The 22,885-nt window shown below is 41.9% G+C and overlaps 3 protein-coding genes across 5 annotated transcripts in view; 2 read left to right on the top strand and 1 right to left on the bottom strand.

Moving 5' to 3' along the window:
• The window catches only part of LOC116735831 (calcium/calmodulin-dependent protein kinase type 1D-like), a 34,747-nt gene extending 28,444 nt beyond the window's left edge, over positions 1-6,303 (top strand). Inside the window, exons 7-11 of one of the 2 annotated variants that reach the window (XM_032587978.1) lie at positions 67-179; positions 2,683-2,761; positions 3,451-3,538; positions 3,671-3,833; positions 4,670-6,303. In XM_032587978.1, coding sequence (XP_032443869.1) covers positions 67-179; positions 2,683-2,761; positions 3,451-3,538; positions 3,671-3,833; positions 4,670-4,818 — 592 coding nt within the window. In that variant the 3' untranslated portion in view covers positions 4,819-6,303. The remainder of the gene's footprint in view (positions 1-66; positions 180-2,682; positions 2,762-3,450; positions 3,539-3,670; positions 3,834-4,669) is intronic. The other variant, XM_032587970.1, reaches the window with a different exon arrangement.
• An 815-nt stretch (positions 6,304-7,118) lies between these two features.
• On the bottom strand, positions 7,119-11,559 carry ucmab (upper zone of growth plate and cartilage matrix associated b). Its single transcript, XM_032587988.1, has 5 exons — positions 10,839-11,559; positions 10,645-10,710; positions 10,452-10,547; positions 8,241-8,339; positions 7,119-8,157 (listed from the first exon to the last, which is right to left on the bottom strand). Exons 1-5 carry the CDS (start codon positions 10,894-10,896, stop codon positions 8,060-8,062), a joined length of 417 nt encoding a protein of 138 aa, XP_032443879.1. The 5' UTR covers positions 10,897-11,559; the 3' UTR covers positions 7,119-8,059.
• A 1,401-nt stretch (positions 11,560-12,960) lies between these two features.
• The window catches only part of LOC116736537 (cyclin-dependent kinase 17-like), a 35,833-nt gene continuing 25,908 nt past the window's right edge, over positions 12,961-22,885 (top strand). Inside the window, exon 1 of one of the 2 annotated variants that reach the window (XM_032589033.1) lies at positions 12,961-13,317. The gene's annotated coding sequence lies outside the window, so the exon portion shown is untranslated. The remainder of the gene's footprint in view (positions 13,318-22,885) is intronic. The other variant, XM_032589038.1, reaches the window with a different exon arrangement.

Genomic DNA, 22,885 nt, shown 5'->3' with positions numbered 1-22,885 from the left:
CATCAGCAGCATAACAACCTTCATGCCCACCGTTGTGTAATCTTTCGAACTTGATCTTGCTCCCAGGCTTTGCGGCTACCCTCCGTTCTACGACGAGAACGATTCGAAGCTTTTCGAGCAGATTCTGAAGGCAGATTATGAGTTTGACGCACCGTATTGGGACGACATCTCCGACTCTGGTAAGCTGAAGTTTGTGTGTGTGTGTGTGTGTGCGTGTGTGTGTGTGTTCTCCCACTGCGTTTGAAATAAAGGGTAAATCAAGACCCCCAGAGATTGTGCCGTTACATAACTCTGCCAGAGCTAACAACCTTGTGTTTAAAGCCGCATAACAAGGCAAAAAGTAAAGTAATGAGGGGACACAGTTCAGCAGCTGCCATGGCAACTTAATGCTGCAATATGTCTGTATCCCACGTTTGGTGTCAAAACATAAAAAGCAAGCTATTTTAAAGTGGACACGAATCAGTAGCTGCATTTGGCTTAGCTTAGGGGGCACCAGCCTTACGGTTTGTCCACTTTCAGCGTTTTTAGACGTGTATGCCGGCTGCGTCTGGAAAGCACGCGTCAATATCCCACGGCAACAAACGTGGGACTCCTGTTTTGCCTAAAATAGCGTCATATTTAAATCTTCTTCTGGCTAAGGGGAAAACAAAGAGCCACAGCCAGAAAAGTGACAGCAGATCTTCCGAGTGGAGTCAGAAGTTTCATAAACAAAGTGTAAATCATTGACTTTCACAGCCGCGTGTCAAAGAGGAATAACTTCTTTGCACAACCCTTTTATCTTTTAGTTGTGTAATGGCGCACACTGCCAAGACTGCAGGTTATTGCTTGCTAGCACCAGCTAAAATTGGAATTGAGATGTCATTACAGTGTTTCTTTTATTTCTTTTACATTTTTTTACCTGCCAAATTGGCCAGGATTAGAACTACACGTGTTAGAAACAAACATTTTAAATGCTTCCTATTTAAAATGTTTGTGGTTTTTTTCTTTAAACCTCCCTTTCAAATTCTTGTCCAAATATGTTCTCAGACTTCAGAAGATGAATACTGACGTCTGAGGTATATTTAATTTACTTTTATATTTAATTAGAATTTTACCTAATTTCCAGTTAGCTTGGTTCTGACCTCCATTTTGTTCAGTTGAGTCGTAACAAAGAGGTCATGACCCCTGATTAAACCAGTACAGCTAAACGGATAAAGTTCACAGTCATGTGATAGGATATCACTTTATGTCCTTGGTGTCAAACAAATTGATTCTTTGTTGATACAAAATGACCAGAAAAAGTTAGGAAAGATACAATCAGCCTTGTTATTGTACCACTTTTTCATCAAATTACACAAAATCTTGTTCTGTCAAAGTTAGAGGTTTTGTCTTTACTAAATTTGGATTTGCTACCAATGCTTCCTGTTTGCCAGATTTAGTCCCTTTATTTCAAATGATATTTTTTTGTTGTTGTAAAAAACAGTCTGGAGATTTTAGTCATCATAGTTAGTCACCAAATCCTGAAATTACATCAATTGTGAAAATGTGGCTGGTGATGCAGACAAAGCAAAAAAGTCTAATGCTCAGATGGGCACACACACATGAACTTTATTCAAAAGATTCAGGAAATCATCATTCACCTGCAGACATTAAGAGAGGGGGAAAAAAGTAGACAAATGTAGTTTCCTGCTAACTTTATCTTAACCGCAGACTTGTTTTAAACGTTAGCATTTTGTGAATTGGGCTTTTGTCACACATTGAAATCATTTATGTGATGCAAATTTTATCTGTGCAGAACTTCCTGCATCCTCTTCAGATTCATCTGATCCTGGGAGTGAAGGAGTCATATTAACCATTTCCTGTAGTGACTCAGAGTTGGAGCCATTCTCTGGCTGGAATCAGCTCAAAGGATTGAGATTAAGAATATGAGGAAACAAAATCTGCAACATGTTCACGACTGACCTTAAAACTGTTTTGTGCATTTTAGACGTCATTCGCAGACATTTATGTCTAAAGCTCTGGTTATTTTTAGTGTTTTCAGTCAATTATAAGTTTTAAAAAAACCATACATATAAACCTTACCAACACACTCAACAGATATCATGTCTTTCTTTATTAAAACAAAGAAAAATAGAGGTGCATCAGTAAGGCTTTTACAAGCAAATGCATATTTTTAGTTCTCATTTGTTTATTATACAAGATAATGTATAAATTTATTTTTTAAAAATTAGAGCATATTCAAATCACGAGTGTAAAGTGTAGCTATAAGAAATTGCGTTGCAGGTTCCTAAATAGAGGTTGTAGATTTCAGATGATGATGCATTAATGCACAATTCCTTACTTTCTTCTAACTTTTAACTAAACTCAGATCAAGGTGTGTCAAAGAACATACTGTATGTTGATCCATTGATCCATTTAAAAAATAAAGTGGGCGTTTAATGTTTCAAGGCATTTAATTAACAGGAGGGAAAAAAATAATTTCCTTAGTTAAAACCAATCAAGAGAAACTGGCTTGTTTCATTCATCATAAAATCCTTCTGTTTTTTTTTTTTCTACCAATCTCCTTTGTTCTTGTCAGTAACTGTGAATTGTGATGCTTAATGTGAGACATCAGACGAAAACATAAAACCTCGAGTGCCAGAAAGTGAGGAACATGTCCTCAGCTGGATGTGCACTTGACTTTTCCTCTTCTCCTCTTCACAGCCAAAGACTTCATCAGCTGCCTAATGGAGAAGGACCCTGAGAAGAGATTCACATGCGACGAGGCTCTTGAGCACCCCTGGTGAGGAACCACACACACACTCACACACCCCCGCACACGCACGCACCTCGTTTCATAGCGGTGTGACGCAGATTGCCAGGCTTACGCATGTGTCATGGAGAGCTTGTCCTCCCACCGTCATCTGTCAGCACGGCTCCAAGCAGCAGGCCCACCTCTGCCGGGCAGCGCCAGCATCTCGGGGAAAAATCTTCTGAATAAATCCCCGCCAATTAGTGGCTTGTATCCTCAAGGATCCTTGAAGTCTTAATGAACAACTGGGATGTATTCCCAGGTCTGAGTCAGTCCTAGCGAGGCCGAGACAGCGTGGGCTGACATATCCCCGCCGAGGGGGCCGGCAGATCTGTTAGGGAGCAATGGGAATATTTGCGGGTCGTGGGCAGGTGGTCGTTCTGATGCGACCGGCGGGAACAGATGCCATAATGGAGAGAAACGGCTTTCGTTGACAGGGTTTCATAAAGAGATGTGATGATGATGAATGTGAGAGGGAATCCTGCAGAAACGGCAGCCCATCACTCAAAAAGTGCTGCAGCTGAATGGAAATAAACGCAGAGATTGAATATGAAAACAGCATGGGGATCATTCTGCTGGCAGGACGGGGTGTGCATGCTGGTGTGGGGTGTGTGTGTGTGCGTGTGTGTGTGAATGTTTCCACTGATTGTGTGTGTGTATTTTCTTTTCTTTCTCTACAGGATTGCTGGAGACACTGCTCTGTGCAAGAACATACACGAATCTGTCAGTCGACAAATGCGCAAAAACTTTGCCAAAAGCAAATGGAGGGTATGTGAAACTTTACATCTTATTTACCAAAGAAAAAAAACAAACAAAAAAAACCCCCGCAATGTTTTCGTTTCTTTTTGCTGGGGAAAAAAAAAAGCAGAGTAATTTCTGTTTTGCACCTTCTCCGCTTAGCAAGCGTTCAACGCGACAGCTGTGATCCGCCACATGAGGCGTCTGCAGCTCGGCACCAGCTTCGGAAGCAGCATCCAAAGCGCCAAGCCTGCGCCGAGCCCTCAGAGCCGAGCGCCGGCCAAGAGCCAGTCTGTGGACTGCGCCCCGCTGTCCCTGAAGGACTGTAAGTGACTCTGCGGATGCCAGCTGCGATCAAAACAGACGTGTTTAACTTCCAGCTTGGAGTTTAGTCAAACTTTCATTCTGCTGCCCGCTCCGTTAAGATGATCAACGCTTCTGCTACCTTTGGGTTTAATATATAATCTCTTAAAAAAAAAAAAAAATGAAGAAGAAGCCTTTTTGCAGCGCTGCTGATATGAGACATACAATATCTTCCAAAAGTATTTATGTCCCTTAAACCTTTTACACATCGCAACAAACAAACCTAAAAGTATTTTGAAAGGATTTTGTGGGCTAGATGAACACAAGGTGGCTCATACATTGTGAAGTTGGGTTTCCACTTCACAAAATCTTAGCAATAAAAAATTGGAAAAGCGCGGTGCACCTACTTTACTCTGATGCGCCTGAATTAAATCCAGTATGACCAAAGGAAAATATTATCTCACTGTCTCTGATTTAATGTCAGTGTGAGTAAAGCTGTTTACACAAGGTCTGCTAAAGTGAGAAACAGGATTGCATTGCAAAAGGACAAAATCTTATCAAGTGTTTTTGATCTAGTTTCTAGTGCAAATATCTTGGTACACTTGGAATAAGAACACTAACTTACAAGTAACCTTTTGGCAGGAAATCCGAGCTTGTTGTAAATCAATGATTCTTTCATATTGATGAAAAAGTTCTAGTTCCATTCGTCAATATTAAGGAACTATTGACTTGAAGCAAGCTCCAACATCTTGCTGAAAAGTTCGAAATACATCATGGAACTAAACCAGCCAGCAACTCATCATTACATAAACTAGTGCAGCATATTTCTGTTTCTAATTCATGCGATGTCTCCCGCAGGTCCTCCTATCGCCCCTCTTCCATCCGTCGTCAAAGTGCACAACCAGGACTCTGACCTTCCTGTGTCCCTGGAGGAGCCCCAGGTGGTGGCCGAACCCGCTCGGCCGCGCCCCTCCACCGTCACGGTCATCCACACTGGGACTAAATGACGCCAGGTTCCGCGGGAGGTGAGCTGGGAGACCACCGAGCTTTGAGACCGCGGTTGAGGGGGTCTCACGATGCGACACGGTTGCCCAGTTTTTCCATCCCGCCGCCTCCCTTCTGCCAACGCCAAACCCCGAGGGAGGAAATTTGAGGAGCCCTGGCTCGGCCTCGTTTTGCATGGCACTGCTTCCCCTTTACGTCTTCACACAGACATGGAAGTTCAGATGAAGGGGGAGGAAAGGGAAGACTCACCTGAAGCTGCTGCTGCTTCTGTGGAGACAATGGTTTGTCTGGCAGGAGAACAAACAAGCGACTGCTGAGGGAGCAATGAGCCTAAAGGGAACTCTCTGCTGGAGCTTGACTGTGAAAAGTCGTTCCGCTGTATGCCTTGTTTAAATATCCTGCCTGGAACCGTTCTGTAGAGTCATGTCATGCAGGTGAAACGTATAAGCTTCAAGCTGTGGTTAATACTTGTGCCATCATCTGCACTCTGAACCTGCTGTTGTTCAGGCGGCTCCTTTCCAATCCGCTGTGGTGTTTTGCTGTGACGGCTCACGGCATCATGACTTCCAACAGTATGGCTGTCAGTGTTGTGTCTTTGCTTTATTTTATTTTATTTTTTTAAAAGTTCGGTTAACAATCAAAGCAGGACAATCCGCATCGGTCATGCCTGTGATTCCAGAGAGAGTGCAAACGATTGATTATCTATTGGGAATATTTATTTTCCTATATTACATGTAATGACTTTTTGTAAGAATATAATTTGCCGAGACGTGTAAATGTTTATTAAAACTGGACTTGCAGTTATTGCCACATAAATACAGTATCTAATAGATGTGACTTTGTAATTGCTGTTTTATTTAACGAGTTTCGATGTGACTGTAAAGTCCTCCTTCATCCACAGGAGGGCGCTCTGTGAGTTCTCAGGGATCTGCAGGGATGTGTGCTTGAATCTAACCAAACGCCTCTGTGTGATCAATCACAACTGACTCATGCGACTTACTGAAAGAAATAAAAAAAAGAAGAAAAGAAAAACACCTAAATACAGCTTCCTATCCCCATGTGCCACAGGGATAGACGTTCACTTCCTGACACTATGTTTCTTCTCGGTGAACCTTGAACATGACGGGATGTGGAGAACAAACCAGTAATGTGACGGTATTCTGCTTCATTTCGCTCCCATTGCAGTGGTGCAGTTGAGGCATCGTGCTCTGCTTCCGCCCCTGAAGTGGCTGCTCTGAGAACAGCTCGACTCTGTGTTTAATCACTGTGCTTTTCATACCAGCCTGTTGAATTTAGCTGAAAGACTCCGTCCTCATCCCCTCCCCTCCTGCTCTGTCGCTCTGTAAAAACTGCCTCTGACAGAGAAGAGAAAGGGGTCCGTCTCTGTATTTTTTTTGTGCTTTCTCTACTTAACTTTAATCACTCAAGATGAATGTGGAATTTAAAAATAATAATAATAAAAAAGCACTCTAGAAAAGTAACAAGTGCTTGGCCAGTGTATAAGGTTTTGCCACCCTTTAATAACAAAAGATGTGGTGAATATCAAAGATTTTGGAAGTATACTTACTGTAAATACAAAAACTGTACAACATTCACCAGTCTTGCGTGATTTGTTTTAAGTCTTTCGTAAATTATCATGAGAAGAAACTGGGGGTACACTGATTCATCGGTGCCGATTTTTTTAAATTTTGGGAGATCGGTGATCGGCCGATTTTTACATGTGAAGCCGATCTTATCCACCGATCTTATCTACCGTGGCAAAGGTCTGAAAATCAACCACTGTCTTCCGCTCTGTCGTGAGAGAGGTTTGGACCATGTCTGCACATTTACGGTTAACAATAGTCACCCCACTGTTTCCAATTCAGTGACTTTCTTGCTATATTGAGCAATTTTTCAGACGAAACAAATTGGCATCAGCTAAAATTGGAATCGGAAAGCAGGTCAGGCCTTTTAAAACATTGGTAATCGGCCAGAAATCTGCAATCTGAGCAACCCTAAAGAAAATGTGAAGCAATAAAAGATTTTAAGTTTACATTAAACGCCATATTGCAGAAATGTGTCCATAGCTGAATGAAACAGGGAGAGGGAGTTGAATATGCTACATCTTCACAACCACGTTAGAATAATTGGCAAAGTAATTTCAGAAGTGTCTCCACCTATTAAATACAAATAAAAAATCATGTCCACAACAAAGCAAACCCCATGATTTGGGGCTGGTTCTAGGGCCTGCCTACACATGCAACTACATTATTTTTCAAGTGAGTTTTTGTTTTTTTAACCCAAAAGATTTCAGTTGTTTTTTCAAGTGAGTTGTATCTACTTTATTTTTATTACAATAATTCATTACCTCTCATTTTTACTTTGGAAAACCTTGACAATTTAACAGCAAAGCGTTACTTTTTATAGTCTCTGTATATTTTTGCTCTTTGAAGGAAAGTAAATTAGATTTACTACTACACAGCAGTATAGCATGGATACTGTTACAATAAAAATAATACATTTTAACCCTTGCTGAATAATATGAATAAGAAAAACACAGATATGCATCGTCACTTTAAAATAAGTACTTAATATTCAGCGAACATCTTTGTAAACAATATCTAAGCTTTCATTTCTACAGAGTACTGAATATCAACCCTGTCGATAAGAAAAGAGGTTTATCTTCCTACTTTTTTTCTCTTTTACTGTGAATATCCTGGTGTAACATAATTTCATTGTTTTCTCAATCAGACAATTAAATGTTGCAGACATTAAAGGTAAATTTCTTTAGGCCATGATAAAAAAAATGACAACAAAATTATAGGTTTGTTTTGATCATTTCTACCTATTTTACTATAAATTGCGGGAAATATGTCGTTTTGTTTCAAATTTGAACAAATCTGAAATGAATTTACTTTTGTTATTCAATTTTGTTTTGAATTTGCTCTTTTAAATCAGTCCTGGCGTTAATAACCCAACTGGTTAATGACAGACAAATGAAACAATGAGAAACAATAAGCATGATCTAAATTACGGATTAGATCTCCTTTCAAAAAATATGAAACATTTTGACCAACTTTTACAGGATTAGATTTAAGCAACATAGAAAATAAAAAAACTAGAATAAAAATTGGAGAACATTTCTCCTGAAAACTAATCAAATTTATGTTTTTATAAGAGCAAAGCGTATTTATCGAGCCTTTCTTTTCTTTTTTCTTTTTTAAAGTCAGTCAGCTGTAAAGTTGTGGACCTGCTGCGGCGGTCTCAGGCGGTGTGACGGTTGTACTCGTGGGAAGGATTCATCCCGTCGTAGTGGAACTCCCTCCACTGCTCGGTGCTCTCTCTGGTCCTCTCGTTTTGCTCTGAAGAAATTAGGGAGACAAACCTGAGCTTCAAAGTTGTCTAAACTCCTCTCAGCTGCATCTGTTCTACGTGCGACGCGTACCGTCGTTGTCCTCCTCAGCATAGCTCTCAAACTCATTCCTCTTCTCCTCGTGAAACTCCCTCTTTCGCTCGTCAGCAGCCAGAACTTGCCTCTGCTCCGCTGCAAACACAGAAGAAATCAGATAAGCTGATAATGATCCAGATTTTAGATTCAAACGGGTTCTCTGCTGTTTCTTCTATTTTGTGGCTATTGCTTCAAGAGGCAGTATTGTGTAAAATCAACTTTTTTGAGCTATGGGTTATTCTATAATGTTATTCTCTCATCAACAAAGCTCCTCCTCAGAGCTGCATTTTCCAAGCTTTCGACCTTCCGACTCTCAGAGGAACCCTTCCCTTTGACTCGCTGACTCAGCTCCTTCAGACTAGCCAGCAGCAATTAGCAAACACCTGATGGCGCTGCGCATCTGCTGAGAGCGTTATGCAAGCTACTTCTCAGTGAAACGCTGGTAAAACGTTGCTAAAGAGTAAATAAAAGAGCTTGGGGATGGAAACACATAATCAGCCTAAACACACTAGGCGCATTAACAGTATTTGGAAAACGTCAGCTTAAAAGAGTTTTTATGGAAATAACTTATCAATCCATCATCCAAAAGTAGATATAAACAGAGTTGAAAATCGTGGCTTTCTACGTAAACTTATAGGCTGGTTAAAGAGCACGTTAAGAAGAGGAAGACCCGCGGTACCGCAGCAGATCCACAGCTCCGCTGGTAGAACCTCTTGCACCAACTGCAAATCTAATCTTTATGAAAGAGCTGCTGATCTGAAATGTTTAAACGGAAAAAAAGAAAGAATGGAAAAAAAGCAACAGGAAACCTGTTGGGGTTGACAGTTTTTGTTCAAATGGTCGTATCTCTGAAAGCCTTTTTTCTAAGCAATCAGATTGTCAGTGAAACTCACACCGTCTGCAGTAACGGTGCGGACATCCGCTCTGATCGGAAAAGAGATCGCAGTGCCGACCTTTCCAAAGAAAGGCCACGACCCCTGACCTTTTCTCAGACTTGGCTGCTCAAGTTTGTGCTTCCACTGTTAACTGCAGAACATCCTGAGACTAAACAAGACTTACAGACTGAGGTTGACTGTAATTTTATTTTGTTATTATTGTTATTATTATTGTCTGTGGAATCCAGGAAGAAGCATTCAAAATGTGTGGCCAGTTTGTCCTTCATGTCTGTCTTTTATTTGGTCGCGGCTGCAAATTCCTCATTGAACTTCCAGCCGCTCTCCCACCTACTCACTCCTCCATCCCACTCCCAGCTTTTCTCTTTCTCTCTCTCTCTTCCTCTCTCTCGCTCTTTTTCACCTTGTTGGCAGACATACGTGCGGCATGTTACACAGCATCGCGCCTTGACGCTCTTGAGACCGTCAGCCGTCACACAGAGAGCGGCTGCGCTCAGAAACGTGGCCTGGTGTGGGTGTGGGAGCTCCATGCTGGCCTGTGACTCCTGCTGCTGGGAGGGGAACAGTTCTACAGTCGGTCCAAGTTCGGAAACCAAAGCAGGCAGACGGTCGCCGGCTTCACAGCAGCGTGTTGTTTGTAATGTAACTAAAGACTGAGGTGATCAGTTAGCGAGGGTAAATCTGCTAGAGGTTAACCAAAGCACCACAGCGACCCGTCCAGGTTTTACAAACAATTTATAAAAAGAGCATTTTATATGTCTTCTTGGAATGAAAACACAATAAAATACTGATTTTCTTTGAATGAGCTCTCTTACATTCTTACATGTTTTCCATTTGCAGCGTGTTTTATGCTGTGCTTTTTCATTTACTTTTCAGGTTGGTTCAGACATGGCAGCAATCAGTACTAATGCACCGTTTTTGTTGTTGTTGTTGTTTGGCAGCTTGTTGTTGAATATATCCACCAGCTCTGCATCAGATGTGCAAAGCATTACAATACATTGGCAATAGTGTTCATTATCATATCAGTGTGTTTTAGTGGCGTAAGGATTGCAAACATGCTAATGTATGTTCTATGTTTAGGTCACTACTACTACTAATAAAGGTAATAATGTGCATAATTAAATGGCTTTACTTTGTTCTGATCTGCATTTCATTTCTAAATGAATTCAACAGGACAAACTGGTCCACATTCCTCTTGTGTAAAACTCTCCTCTCCTTGACGGTAACACACAGGTTCCCACAGCGACCACGTTAACGTATCCACACGCAGCGATACACCTCAGCCTCTCTGACCGGACACTTTCCACCAACTCACCGATGATCTCGTCCTGGGATTTCACAGCTCGCCTGCTGCGCTTCCTGAAGAAGTTGGAGGCATCAGCTTCTTTCATGAAGATCCTCCTCAGCTGACCTAAGGTGGGGGAATAGATTTTTTTGTTGTTTTTTTTTTTCCAGCATTGAAGGACAAAACAAGAGGTCACACACGGTTGTGAAATACAACTCCACACCTGCTGGGCTTTTTGCATTTCTCGTGCTGCTACCCACAGCTGCGGATTCGGCTGCCTCTGGAGACACTGCGTTTGGAGACAGAAATAAGACAGGCCTGGCTAAAAATATATTTAGAAAAGCACGTCTTAGTAAAACAGAGACAAAACAGACATCAGCAGAGTCCCTTATAAGAGTTTATAAGCATCAAACTCACAGCTCAGTGCAAGCAGCACTGCGAGGAGAGCCAGGAGGGTTGCATACGTCCAAGACATTTTTTTTTTTTAAACTCCGTGTCCTGATGTGTTCGGAGAAACCAGAGTCGAAAAACAAGCAGGAGGGACAGAGATGACTGAGACTGGGATTAGAGGAGGGCGGAAGAGTTCAGGGAAATCTGGACTACCTGTCAGAAGAGAGAGAGAGAGACAAAGAAAGAGAGAGAGAGAGTCCCTGCAGATCTGAGAGTAAAAGCAAGTGAGAAAGTAGCAAGAAAGTGCATAAATTATGAAACAATGTAATCATCTGTTTTCCTTATTTAACTGAGATAAAAGTTTGAACCCTTAGCTAAAGTTTTCTGCAGCTCCATCTGTCTTTCCATCAACTCTGATCAGCTCCCCTGCATCCCCCTCAAGAAAAGTTCCCCCCACAGGATGATACTGCAATGAGCTCATAGTGCTTTCAGGAGCAATTTGTTAGATTTCCACTCTACATATGGCAAATAAGGCTCATTTAAATCGGCTTTTCAGTCGGCGAAGGATACAAACCCAGTCATACAGGCTGATTATGAAGAAGTGCTCTGAGTAATTCCAGCGGTAGGAAAAAGATGGACAAGGAACAAATAAATATTTAACTTCCAGTGACAGAAAACAGCTGAGCTGAAGAACTGATGCACAGATTTCCAGCCAAAGGCCTCCTGAGTGTGGGCCCCTTCGCACGACCCCCCACACCCCCAACTCCGTCTGCTTTGCATAAATAGAGCTTGGGAGTGAGCAGCCCTGCGCATACTTGACAGTTTTCCAACGTGGATCGTGGCTGCGCCCCAGAAAACAGTGAATGTCCTAATGTTTGGTGAGGAATTTGAAACTGGTGGTGCTTTGGCTCACGGGAAAGTGAGAGGAAATCGCAGGGAGGACTTGAGAAGGCGAGACAGAAATGGGAATGTTTCGCTTAGTTCGGAGCGAAAGCTGAAGAGAAATATGATTCTGACTTGCACGGATGAAACTGAATTGCGATATTAAGTTAACCTGCAATGCCGGTCAAAGGTCAGGGGTCTCTTAGAACAAACTCAACCCCACACAAAAGGCATTCTTGTTTCAAGGGAGCGTGCAAACATCATCATCGTCACTGCACAGCCTAGTTTCCAATGATTTTGCCTGAATTTACCTAAATCGACACTGTCCAAAACTTTTTTCATCATGGGCCAAAATTACCTGTTTGAAAACACTTAATTAAGGTAAAAGTGCAACAAATAATTTTATTGTGAATTATTTTCTTTTCACCTGCTCAGCAATAACATGCCATTTGATTAAAAACGTCTGAAATAGGATCTCAAATTTGTGCAATTTCCTAACTTGTTGATGCAGACATTAATCTTAGCTTATTCCCATGAAACTCTCTTTGAAAACTCTTAACTGCATTTAGCCCATTTAAATGATTGACTAAGTAAGTTTTTGAGTAAAAAGTTGCTTTCATTTTTTAGGACAGGCAATTTTTTAACAATGATACTTTCTGTATTGGATCATTCAAGTAAATACATGAAATAATTCAAGGCGTGTTTTTAGACAAAATACATTAATTCAAGATATGTTTATCCTATTGTATATTCTAATAATTTCTGCCTTTGTAACTGATCTTATTTGACACCGACTCATTTAAGCTATGTATTAATACTTTGCTTTGATTTTTTTTTTAAATTGAATTATCTCCACACTTCAGGGCACCTTGTCCACATGATTTGTGTCTCACATGTAGTATAACTTGTTATGTTGCAAACAGCATTTAGATTTTTGGTTTAAGCCTTCACTCTGCACATCCAAAGATGAAACGTTTTGCACCTGTAGCAGAAATCCTGCGATTAGATTCCCCCACTTGAATTGAATATGCATACTCATTTGAATAGCTATCCACGCCACATTTTTTCTGAATTTTATCTGGAAACCATTTTATCCTTCACCTTTGAAACGAAACGGTTCAAAGCGTGTGATTTTATTTTCTATCCACATCATTTTCATCATATTAATATTCTCCAGCAGATGTCGCCGTTGAGTCAAACTTGGTGTTGCGTATTTTCTCGCCGCTGCCGGTAGATGGCGCTGTTGAAACCGTGATAGACAGCTCAAGCGGCGGTGTGGTGGCAGAAGGCAGCGTCAGCTGTGGCGTGGAGGGACTGACACAGATCCACTAGTAATCGCCGCCGTCCCCTCTGCCATGGTCTGCTCGTCGAAAGGTTTCCTGCCCTCTACAGGAAGAGAAACTTTTGACGCGTAAGCCACAAATCATGGTGCTGGACGCCACGACCCCGCTGGTGTAAGCGACACTGCGGAGGAGAAAGTATCGACCTCACACAACCCACAAAGCAGAAGCAGCTGCTTCGCCGTATTTCTTTTTTCACGCTCGCAGGGAACGACGGCATCCGGCCTGAGAAAAAGACGCTCCGAGGTCGGGGACTCCGGTCGGAGCAGCCTGCGTCGCTTCTGGTGAGGGTCATTTTTACTACATTTTCGCTAAATTGGCTCAACTTTGAGCCTGGCGGACGCTGGAAGCGAAAAACGGAAAGCTTAATAACGATGCAACAGTGTAAAAAAATGTGGACTTTAGAGGCTCTGTTTGAACGCAGAGCTGTTGAGTGTGTCTCCAGTGAGTGGCCGCAGTTTACCGAGACACAACCGGGGTAGCTGCATGCTGGTGAACTAAGTTCAGAGAGGCTCAGAGTTTGTGATTTGGGAAATATTTGTGCCAGCTTTGTTGTTTCACACCACCCGGAGCTCCACGAACAGCCTGCGGGGAAGCTGTCAGAGGACTGCATGAAACGGGAGGGCTGGTTGGCCGGCTGCTCTACGTGGATCCTCATGCATAGCGGCCACCCAAACATCCAGTGACCCACATTTCTGAGGTGTCCCGTCCTCGGGCCCCGCGGTTTGACACCGGCCTCAACCTTCACACACAGCCCCGGAAGAGGAGCTTTTAAGCCCTGACTGAGCTGCTGTGTGAAGGCCCGGACTGAAACGCTCCAGCAGCTTTCAGTGAATCCCTACAATCTCCTATTGAGGCAGGGATAAACCCTGAGAGGATGTTGCAGAAGATTCAAAAGGTCGTCTGTATTTCAGAAGCACGAGATTAAAATGAATTAAATCAGAGATGAGAAAAGGTAGTTTCATTTTGAGTGACTGTGCAGGCTGATGTGATTAACCAGGTTATCTGCTCCAGCATTGTAACCTTTGACAGGGACAGTGAGTAACACTGTTGATTTTTATCTCTGGATCTTGCTATTCTCATTGATTTTACTTTTCCGCCGAAGGTCCTTTAGACAGCTGGTGTCAACTGTTGTCTTCCTGTTGATGAATAATCAAAGACGAGCTTCAGGGGAGCTCAAAAACATCTCAGGGAGCCGTCAGTTGTCAACGTTTCTACAAAAGGTCCCATTGAGTGGTACGAGTTGCAAGGTTTTCCTCAGTGTATTATAAGCCTGGCGGGCCACCAGGCTTTACTTGTGCCTCCACCAGGCTAATCGTTGCTTATTTATTTATGTTTTCTTTAATGTTTGCCTTTTTTGTAGTTGGTGTTCATGTATTAGTCTTCCAATAACGCATAATTATCAAGTGACATTTTCACATTTCCTGTCAACTTTAAATATTTAACTCAAAAACGCGGCGGGGCTGAATGATTGCCTGAGCTCCCCAACCACCGGGCTTGATTAATGATTGGTAGGTCAGATACTGAACTGAATTTTCAACTTTTCATTAAAGGTAACAAAAAGCACACCTGGTACATTTTGTGGCCTGTGAACGGATCAACAGACAGGATGTTATTTGTTTTGTTGTGATGCATAAATGTAGATAATCTTGGCATTTTCTGTTGGATTTAAAACTACTGCATCTAATAAGGAACCTGGCCAATGTTTGCTTCAGTTGAATCAAAGCAAACATTTCTCAAATCTTTTGGTATTAGACTTGGGCTGGTTTGATGATGTAAAAGCATCTCATTTGGTTCATGGTGTTAATGTGGAAATAAAAAAAAAGGTGTTATTGCAGCAATCTTTTGATTATTATGCTTAAAAATAACATTAAACATTAAGGCAATGACAACATTTCCTTACTTTATGCCACAGTAAACTCCAGGCATTTCAACAACTAATTTTGAATTGAAACGTATTTGAAAATATATGAATTGTGCTTACTAATCATTTTTAAGGAGTTTTGAAACAGCAAGTTTTTAAAACCTCACTATGCATTGATAGTAATAGTTGGTCATGATCTAATCAATATGTGTCTAAAGAGAAAAGAAAGGGAAAGAAAAACAAAACCTTATAATCTCTACCAGCCAGTAAAACCCAGATTAGTGCATCTCTTATTAAAAATTGTTGATTTGGTTTTGTCTTTCACAGTTAAAACTTTGGCACCAGTGTTTTGTACTGTTTAATTATAATCACATAGTAATATTTTTGTGCAAGTACAAAATCTTACCAAGTAGTTTTGGTCTGGTTTCTAGTGCAAATATCTTAGGACACCTAAAGCACAACAAAACTAACTTACAGGTAACTTTTCAGCTTGTTTTAAATCAATAATTCCCTAATATTGATGTAAAAAATTGCTGGTTATAAGGGAAATAATCTGTCAGTGGAACAAGACATTTTAAGATATGGGAAAATGTCTTATTCCACTGGCAGATTATTTCACTTATAACTACTACCTTTTCATCAATATTAAAACAAACTCCTATATCTTGCTGAAAAATGACTTGTAAGTTAATTTTGTCTCCTTGCAAACGCACCAAGATATTTGCACTTGAATGTAGACCAAAAATACTTGGTAAGATTTTGTGTTTTTGCAGTGTTTATATCCTCCTAAAAGCCATTTATTAAGCCGGCTGTTGAAAATGGATCAGACTAAATGACTAAGTATCTGTGTTATCAGCAAAAATACTTAGAAGCAACTTTTCCGTCCAACTATCTGGTATACGTCGCGGAAAACTCGTATAAAGTAAGGCCACATCTGCACGCTCTGCTGCCTCTCATGTTTTCTTGAGTGAATGAAGGTGCAGTTCATGCACTTCTTTTCATGCTCACTTCCTGTGCGCAGGTTTCATTTTGACAACAGCGAGCTGCCAGGCGACCTGGTATCGAGCTGGTAGGCGAGGGCCTCTTCAGAGCGGGTCAGCGTTCAGCTGACGGCGGCCGCTGCTGTAGGGCTGGGTAGAAACGGGAGGGCAGCAGGGAGTTGTCGGAGGCAGCGGGATGAACGTGTGTGCTGTTTTGACACGGGGCCGTCTCCCTGGTGAAGGCCTTGGGGACGGTCGGTGGCAGGGTAACCTGACCCGCTGTGGAAACAGCTGTAGCCTGCCGAGCTGATCCCAACTGAGTCCCAGTGCGGATCAGATGAATGGTCCGGCAAAGGAATGGGCGTGTGAGGGTGTGTAAGCATGCACACGAGTGGATTTCATTGAAATATATTTTCAGTCCGTCCAGCTGGGAGTTTTATTTCTGTTTCTTTAACCTGTGTACAGATGGAAGCTATTCTTTCTGTTGCCACAGGGAACAAAAAGGTTAAAAACCAACAAGAAATTAAAAGTCCATGTGTTTAAATGCAGCGTAGCCTGAAGTCCAGGAAGTTCTCCTGTCTGCGAGGTGAAGCTGCAGGCTGAGACAGCTGGCTGAAGGTTATTGTGTCACTCCTCTCTGTGGGTGGGGGCAGCTGCTCTGTCGCAGCCTCCACTCCCGTCTATAGATAGCCATGAACACAAACTCTTCCTCGTTTTCTCTTCATTACCGTCGGCATGCGGCCCGGCTCGCTCGCATGCGGTCGCTGCTTGCATGTCTGGCAGCCTCCACTCCCTGACTCTTTGTCTCTTTCTAATTCAAGTATCTGTTGATCCTACAGATCTCCATGCAGCCCGGAGCCGCTCGGCGGACGACTTGTCTAACTCCTCTATTAGTGACTTACTCTGCAACTCTGTCGTCATCTGTTGCATTAGTTAGAGACAGGTGATGGACGACTGTTGCCTGATTTATTTATTTTTTTTCCTGTCGCTCTTGGCAGGTTTAGCGAGAGATGCTTGAACACCGCTCTGGTCTTTATTTGGAGACAAACACAGGTTCATTTGAGCCCGTGTTATTAGAGCCAGCAAAGCTGTGCATATTTCCAGTGCTCGGTGTCATGTGCTCATAATTAACTTCTCCGTGGTTTAATAAAAATCCAACTTGGGTTTCAGTGTCTGTTTTGCCTTTTTTGATCTAAGTTTAGACCCACAGGGCTTCAGACATTTGGGTTAAAAATCAAAGGTTTTTTCTAGTTGAACACAGTTCAGCACTTCTTAATAATACACCAACATTTCCATTTTCTTATACAGTAGGACTGTGCAACATCACTTAAAAAATAAAATCAAAAATTTGTTTCATACCAGATCCAATTTCTGATAATTTTTTTCTTGCTTTCTTTTCTAAGAAGGAAATGACAAATAACCAATGTTACCAATGTTTTATTTTATCTTTTTTTATGTGATTACTTGATTAATCGTAAGAATAATCGATGGATTACTCGATTACTAAAATACTTGTTTACAACAGCCCCAGTGCGAGCCATGGCTGTAAAACAGAGCTTTACAAAATGCTTACAGAGTTGACATTCTTCAGCATCTTATATTAGCATTGCAGGTTGCACTAACACAACAGCAGTCTCTCTGCGTGTGTGCGCCTGTGTGTGTGTGTACATGCCTGAGAAAATGTAGGTCTGTGAGATTTCCAGAAGGCTGCTGGCATTTTAAAACCCTGCATGCTCCAGACACAGATTGAAGCTCAAAAAGAATAAAACGGCACAACTCTGGTCACATCTTGCTCTCAGAACCGATCGCAACAGAACGAGCCAGTCGTCCAAGTCCACGTCTGATTTCTAGATGACAGCTGAAGCAAATTAATGAGACTTCATTTGATTTATGCTTCTTTTTCTACTTATCAAGATTGAATCTCATACTCCAGGCCGGCTTGTCTAGTGTAACAAGTCACTTCTTGTGTTTGTGGTGCCTTCTGTTTCCTTTAATTAAATCTATAATTTAAATTTTGGGGGCAGAGTGGGACTTCTGACTCACTACCTGATCGAGCCACAGAGAAACCAGTGCAACAGCCTGCCATGACAATTTCACAACCCTCATATCAGCTGCCAAAAGCATGATAACAATCACATTACACAACAAACAGAGGCAGGCGCTTGCACCTGAAAAGCCCAACCTTTTGTGTGACGTTATGGATGCTCGATGATTCATTAATGTCATTTTTTCTTTCTTCTTTTTCAGTGCCATTTCAAATGTTAAAGATTAAATCAAAAGCAAAGTAAGTTTTGCAACGGATGTTTATTTAGTCGCCCTAGAAAGAAAAGGTACACTGCCACGGAGTCTGCCTGAAGCTGCCACAGAGGCCGCTGTTTGTGTTTACACTTTGATTTAATCTCTGATGTTCTGAATACATCCCAACTGGTTCCCAGTCTGTTGTTCCGCTTTTTATCAGCCACAAAGGGGTTGCTGCTGATGCTGCGAGGGCGAACTCGTTGTCGCTCTCTCTGATGCTAATGTCCGGCTCTCAAACGGAGAACCGGCGACTCTCGAGTCAACGCGCAGCTCAGATGAGTCTGATTATCTCCATGACTATTCAAACTAGTCAATAACATCGTTGTACCTGAAATCAGCTCTGTTGCTACCTCTTGATTTAAAAAAAAAACAAACTTAAATCATTTTAAATTTGTAGGATACCAAATAAAAGCATTTGATAAAACAACATTTTAAAATATATATTTTTAAATCACTCTGTTGACCTCCAAAGCATGCAGGGTTGATGGAGTTCACGTCACATCTGGTGATGACTTTTCATTCATAAAACACTGCATCACGAAGACCTGTTTATCTACAAATGGTTGAACCTTTGATTAGTTTTGCCTTAATTCAACCCTTGGCTAATTATGCTTCAATAATCAGGCTTTTTTGCGGTCATGTTTTTTTCTCTAATGCCTGCTTACCTCTTTGAAGCAGTTCATAGTTTTGCTTTGAGCTCACAAAAGAATATTTATGGATTAAAGTGTCAGTCATAACAGTGACAAATCGCGTCGTGTTACACAACTGAGCATATTTTAGAACCGGTTTAGTGAAACTATTAATAAGGCCAAAATGTCAGACGTCCTCTTGCTCCACTTTTCAAAAATCTGATCGACCTTTCTAGAAATTAATGGCTAAGACTAGGAAGGCCCCAAGACCTGCACACGAGCGACTGAAACTTCCAACAAGTCCTATCAAAACAGAGTAAACAAGCTAATGTTAGCCTAGCACAAACGGGTTAACATTAAGACCTAATCAGCCGGAGCAAGATGGGAGTTCATTGAAGGCTGTGGGCTGTCCTTAAGGAACTCCTGTTGTAATATAATGTTTATCAAGATAAAACTTTCCAAATATATCAGTAAAGTAGGTAATCAATCAAGTAATAGGCTATGATATCTCCAGAAGTTATGGGTTCACAATTTTGCCTGGCAGTAATGTATTTTGTCATTCAGTTAGCGACAGCCAATCTTAAGATAGTGGTCAAAACGCTAAACACACAGAGAGCCTTTTGGGAACAAAATTAAAAGTTGATTTCTGATCATTACATGAGTCAATTGGCACTATTTACCAAATTATCACACATTACAAGAGAATGTGCAGCTCTGGTTGAGTGTGTAGATTTCTGCTCACAGTTGTCATTGAAAATGGTGCAAATCTTATACTTTATGGAAATGTGTCACTGTTTTACACGGCAGAAGAACTTTTCTTTGTGAGAGCCCTGTCCTCTGCTGAACACTTAGTCTGGATTGTTGATCAGGTACTATGAGAGCAATCAGAGGCATTTAAACTGAGTCGATAGCTGCCACAGCCCTTTCCTGCCTATTACTGTATGAAGTAGTCGTCATTCTGAAAATTGTTATAAGTAATTGTAACATAATTATAGGCAATTATGCTAGAATTTCCATAATCACAAGGGCATTTTTGTTTCATTTTATTGCTTTCATTTGCTAACTAGAGGTCAGATTGGAGATTTCTGTTGTTGATTTCTGATCTCTGACTTTTCTGTAAGCTGTTTTCAGCATGGAAGTGTTTATGATGGTGAATTAAATGGTTTGTGAGAGCAGAGAGGAGACGGCCTGCCACTCAGGCTGCTGTAACCATAGCAGCAGTGTTAAATCTGCTGCTGTTGAATCTTGTTGAGATCTGTGGCTTTGGGACAGCTCTGGCTCCTTTTTTCCCACTTTGTTTCCCATAGGGATGCGCAATATTATCGGTATCGGCCAATATTAGCTATAAAATCTAATACTGGACATCGGCCATTCTGTCAAAAATAATTAAACGATATAAAAAGCATTGTTTTTATAAGACAAACCAGTGACAATGATGCCTGCTGCAGCACAGCATCATATAATGCGCGACTGATGTGCTTTTCACGTGTTGCTTTGAACAGGTTGAGTTTAGTTTGGTGGAGATTTACAAATTTGCGCCGTTTGAGTGTTGTCATTATTTTAGGGAGAGCGGATGTCATGAATACATTTGACATTAAACATAATAAGTTGAAAGTGTTGCATCAGCCTCCTGTTTAGCATTTTGTAGCAGGCTAAAAGATAATGCAGTATTTTAACTCCACAGTAGAGAAAGCCATTTAGTTTCAGTAATAACACCGATATGACCAAAATATCTGTGTTATCGGCCAAATCATTTCTAGTACAACGGCATATTGGATATCGACTAATATTGTGCATCCCTAGTTCCCCACAACCATCATCTCTGACCCGTCTGTCAGCCTCCAATCAAAGCCTTTGAATGCCGGCGACACGAGAGGCTGGTGTGATGGCGCCGTGAGCGGGAAAATATGTCAAATGAGACAAAAAGAGTCAAGATAAGGAACAAATGACACATTACATCAGTGAGTGACGAGCGCATGCTCGTTTGTTCAGCACCACGCAGCGCTCCTCCTCATATCTAAGGAAGGCATCCACTTTTTATTTATTTTTTTGACTTGGCACAGAGCAGCCTTTATATTAGACCCTCAGTAACAGACCCAGCAGCCCCTCACTCGTGTCCTCATTGTCTCGGTCAGGTTGGAGAAAAGGCCGCTATTCAGAAAACCCGAGGCTGAGCTCACCCATGAATCACGCCAAGCGTCATGCTTCTCCCATGTTTCATTCTCCTGAACGTGAGCGCTGCAGCAGCCGGGAACGAGACGTGGGTGTTGTCTGCGCCCCCCGTTGTCCTTTCAGGGAGTGACGTTGAGAGGTTTACGGAGCCCTGCGGGGGTCATGTGGGGGCTTCGACCTTGCTCGTCCAGACGGAGGCGATCACTTGGCAGTTCATGTCCTCAAAAAAAAAATGTTTCTGCTCTGCTGTCGTGAGGATCAGGGGGTGAAAAAAGGACAGAATCCATGTGTTTCAGCATCTGCAGCGATCTCCTCCTCCTCTCTCTTTGTTTCCCTGCATCAGCTTCACCTCTGCCCTCTCTTACTGGATAGGTGGAGCAGAGCGTTGTTAGGCTAAAGGAGACGTTACCTCAGGCCCAGGTGATGAGCATAAAGACTGAGACACGGTGGGGGAGAAAGGCCTTGGCTTCGGATGCAAGAGGAAGGGAATCGGAAAAGCAGCACGTATGCAAGTTTCCCGCAGTGCTTAGCACGGCACGGAAAATACAGTAGGGGTTGCCGTGGCAACAAATGATGGGGAAACCGCACAGTATTCGGACCCCCCCGCCCCCCGTTCCACACCTCAGGGCTCCCTTTCTCCTCCACATCCACCCCCTGTCTCTCTCCTCCTCCCAGGGCAGATCTGGAGCTCAGAGCGCGGACCGGTCTGCTCCTGGGAGCAGGGACAAAGCTCCACACTCAACCCCAGAACAGGAATGTGGGTCGCCGGACTCGAGCGCTACAGAGACACTCTTCTTCTGCTACAACGCCCTTAAGGTTTTCACTGAGGTCTATTTTCTGGGTCCGAGGACATGAAAAGTTTCCAATTGGATGTTTGTAGTCAGAAGATTATTATGTTTTTGAATATAATTAAGCATAGGAAAAGTAAATAGTGTGCAAATATTTGTGAATATTTACATCTGTTTGCATCTTTTCACCCCCCCATCAATTTATTCATTCATTCACCTGTCGATCCGTCCTTGTTAGGGTGGGCGATATGAACTAAGAATTTTATCACAATATTTTGTAATACTATTGTGATAACCATAAAAATGATGCTAAAATCGATTACTTCTTCTTCAGGTGACTCCATGGCGCGGCATTCGTAGCGCCACAAACATAAATTTTTGCCTTTCAAAAAAAACATTCCCATTTGATACAAGCTTCTTCAGGATGCCACATAATTACAAACTTCACACAGAGACTTCATTTAATCATATTTTTGAATTTGCTTTTATTTATTGATGTGCTCGTTCAAAAAAAAAAAAAAAAAAACACCTGAGAAAATGGTAAGAAAAACATTCGTTTTCACATAACCCTAAGTTATCAAACCTTTACATTCCTGTCATCTAGATTCATGAATTAGCACAGGGACTTCTGAATAAAAATCTGGAAATGAAGAAACAGCAGTGAAATGGTCGTCTGTTCTCATTTGGAGCCACATAATCCCATAATCTTATCTCTCTGACTGTTAACACAGACGGGATTTCCGCTTTCCAGATTTATTGCAGCAATATATGTGGCCTGCAACTATCAGTAACGGTGGTCATTGATTCATCTCTCAAGCTGTTTGTCTGAAAACTACCTAAAGAAAAAGCCTTCATGTCTTTGCCGTATTCATCATGGTCATTACTGCAATATTACTGAAGTGTAATATTGGGTGTAGAACAATAGGTGACAGGGTTAGGGTTACCCTAACCCTCATTTACTTCATTTAAAGTGAGTGCTCTATTGGGGAGGTTATCAGCTTCCGCGGTAATGAGTAGCATTTGTTTTCTGAGAAAAGTGGAGCTGTGAGTGTGCTGCACACATGTCGCAGGCTGTGTGTGTGTAACTGCGGCGGGACAGCGAGGCGAGGCGGCGAGGAGAT

Source organism: Xiphophorus hellerii, chromosome 2 (assembly GCF_003331165.1).
Source record: "Xiphophorus hellerii strain 12219 chromosome 2, Xiphophorus_hellerii-4.1, whole genome shotgun sequence".
Taxonomy (NCBI): domain Eukaryota; kingdom Metazoa; phylum Chordata; class Actinopteri; order Cyprinodontiformes; family Poeciliidae; genus Xiphophorus; species Xiphophorus hellerii.
This window is presented reverse-complemented; position numbering and strand designations above follow the sequence as displayed.

Excerpts from the sequence above, each read along its gene's own strand:
- ucmab (XM_032587988.1), bottom strand. The coding sequence starts at position 10,896 with ATGTCTTGGACGTATGCAACCCTCCTGGCTCTCCTCGCAGTGCTGCTT. Across the intron at positions 10,711-10,838 it reads AGTGCTGCTTGCACTGAGCT|TGTCTCCAGAGGCAGCCGAA; the intron begins GTGAGTTTGATG and ends CTCCAAACGCAG. Across the intron at positions 8,340-10,451 it reads ATCCCAGGACGAGATCATCG|CGGAGCAGAGGCAAGTTCTG; the intron begins GTGAGTTGGTGG and ends CTGTGTTTGCAG.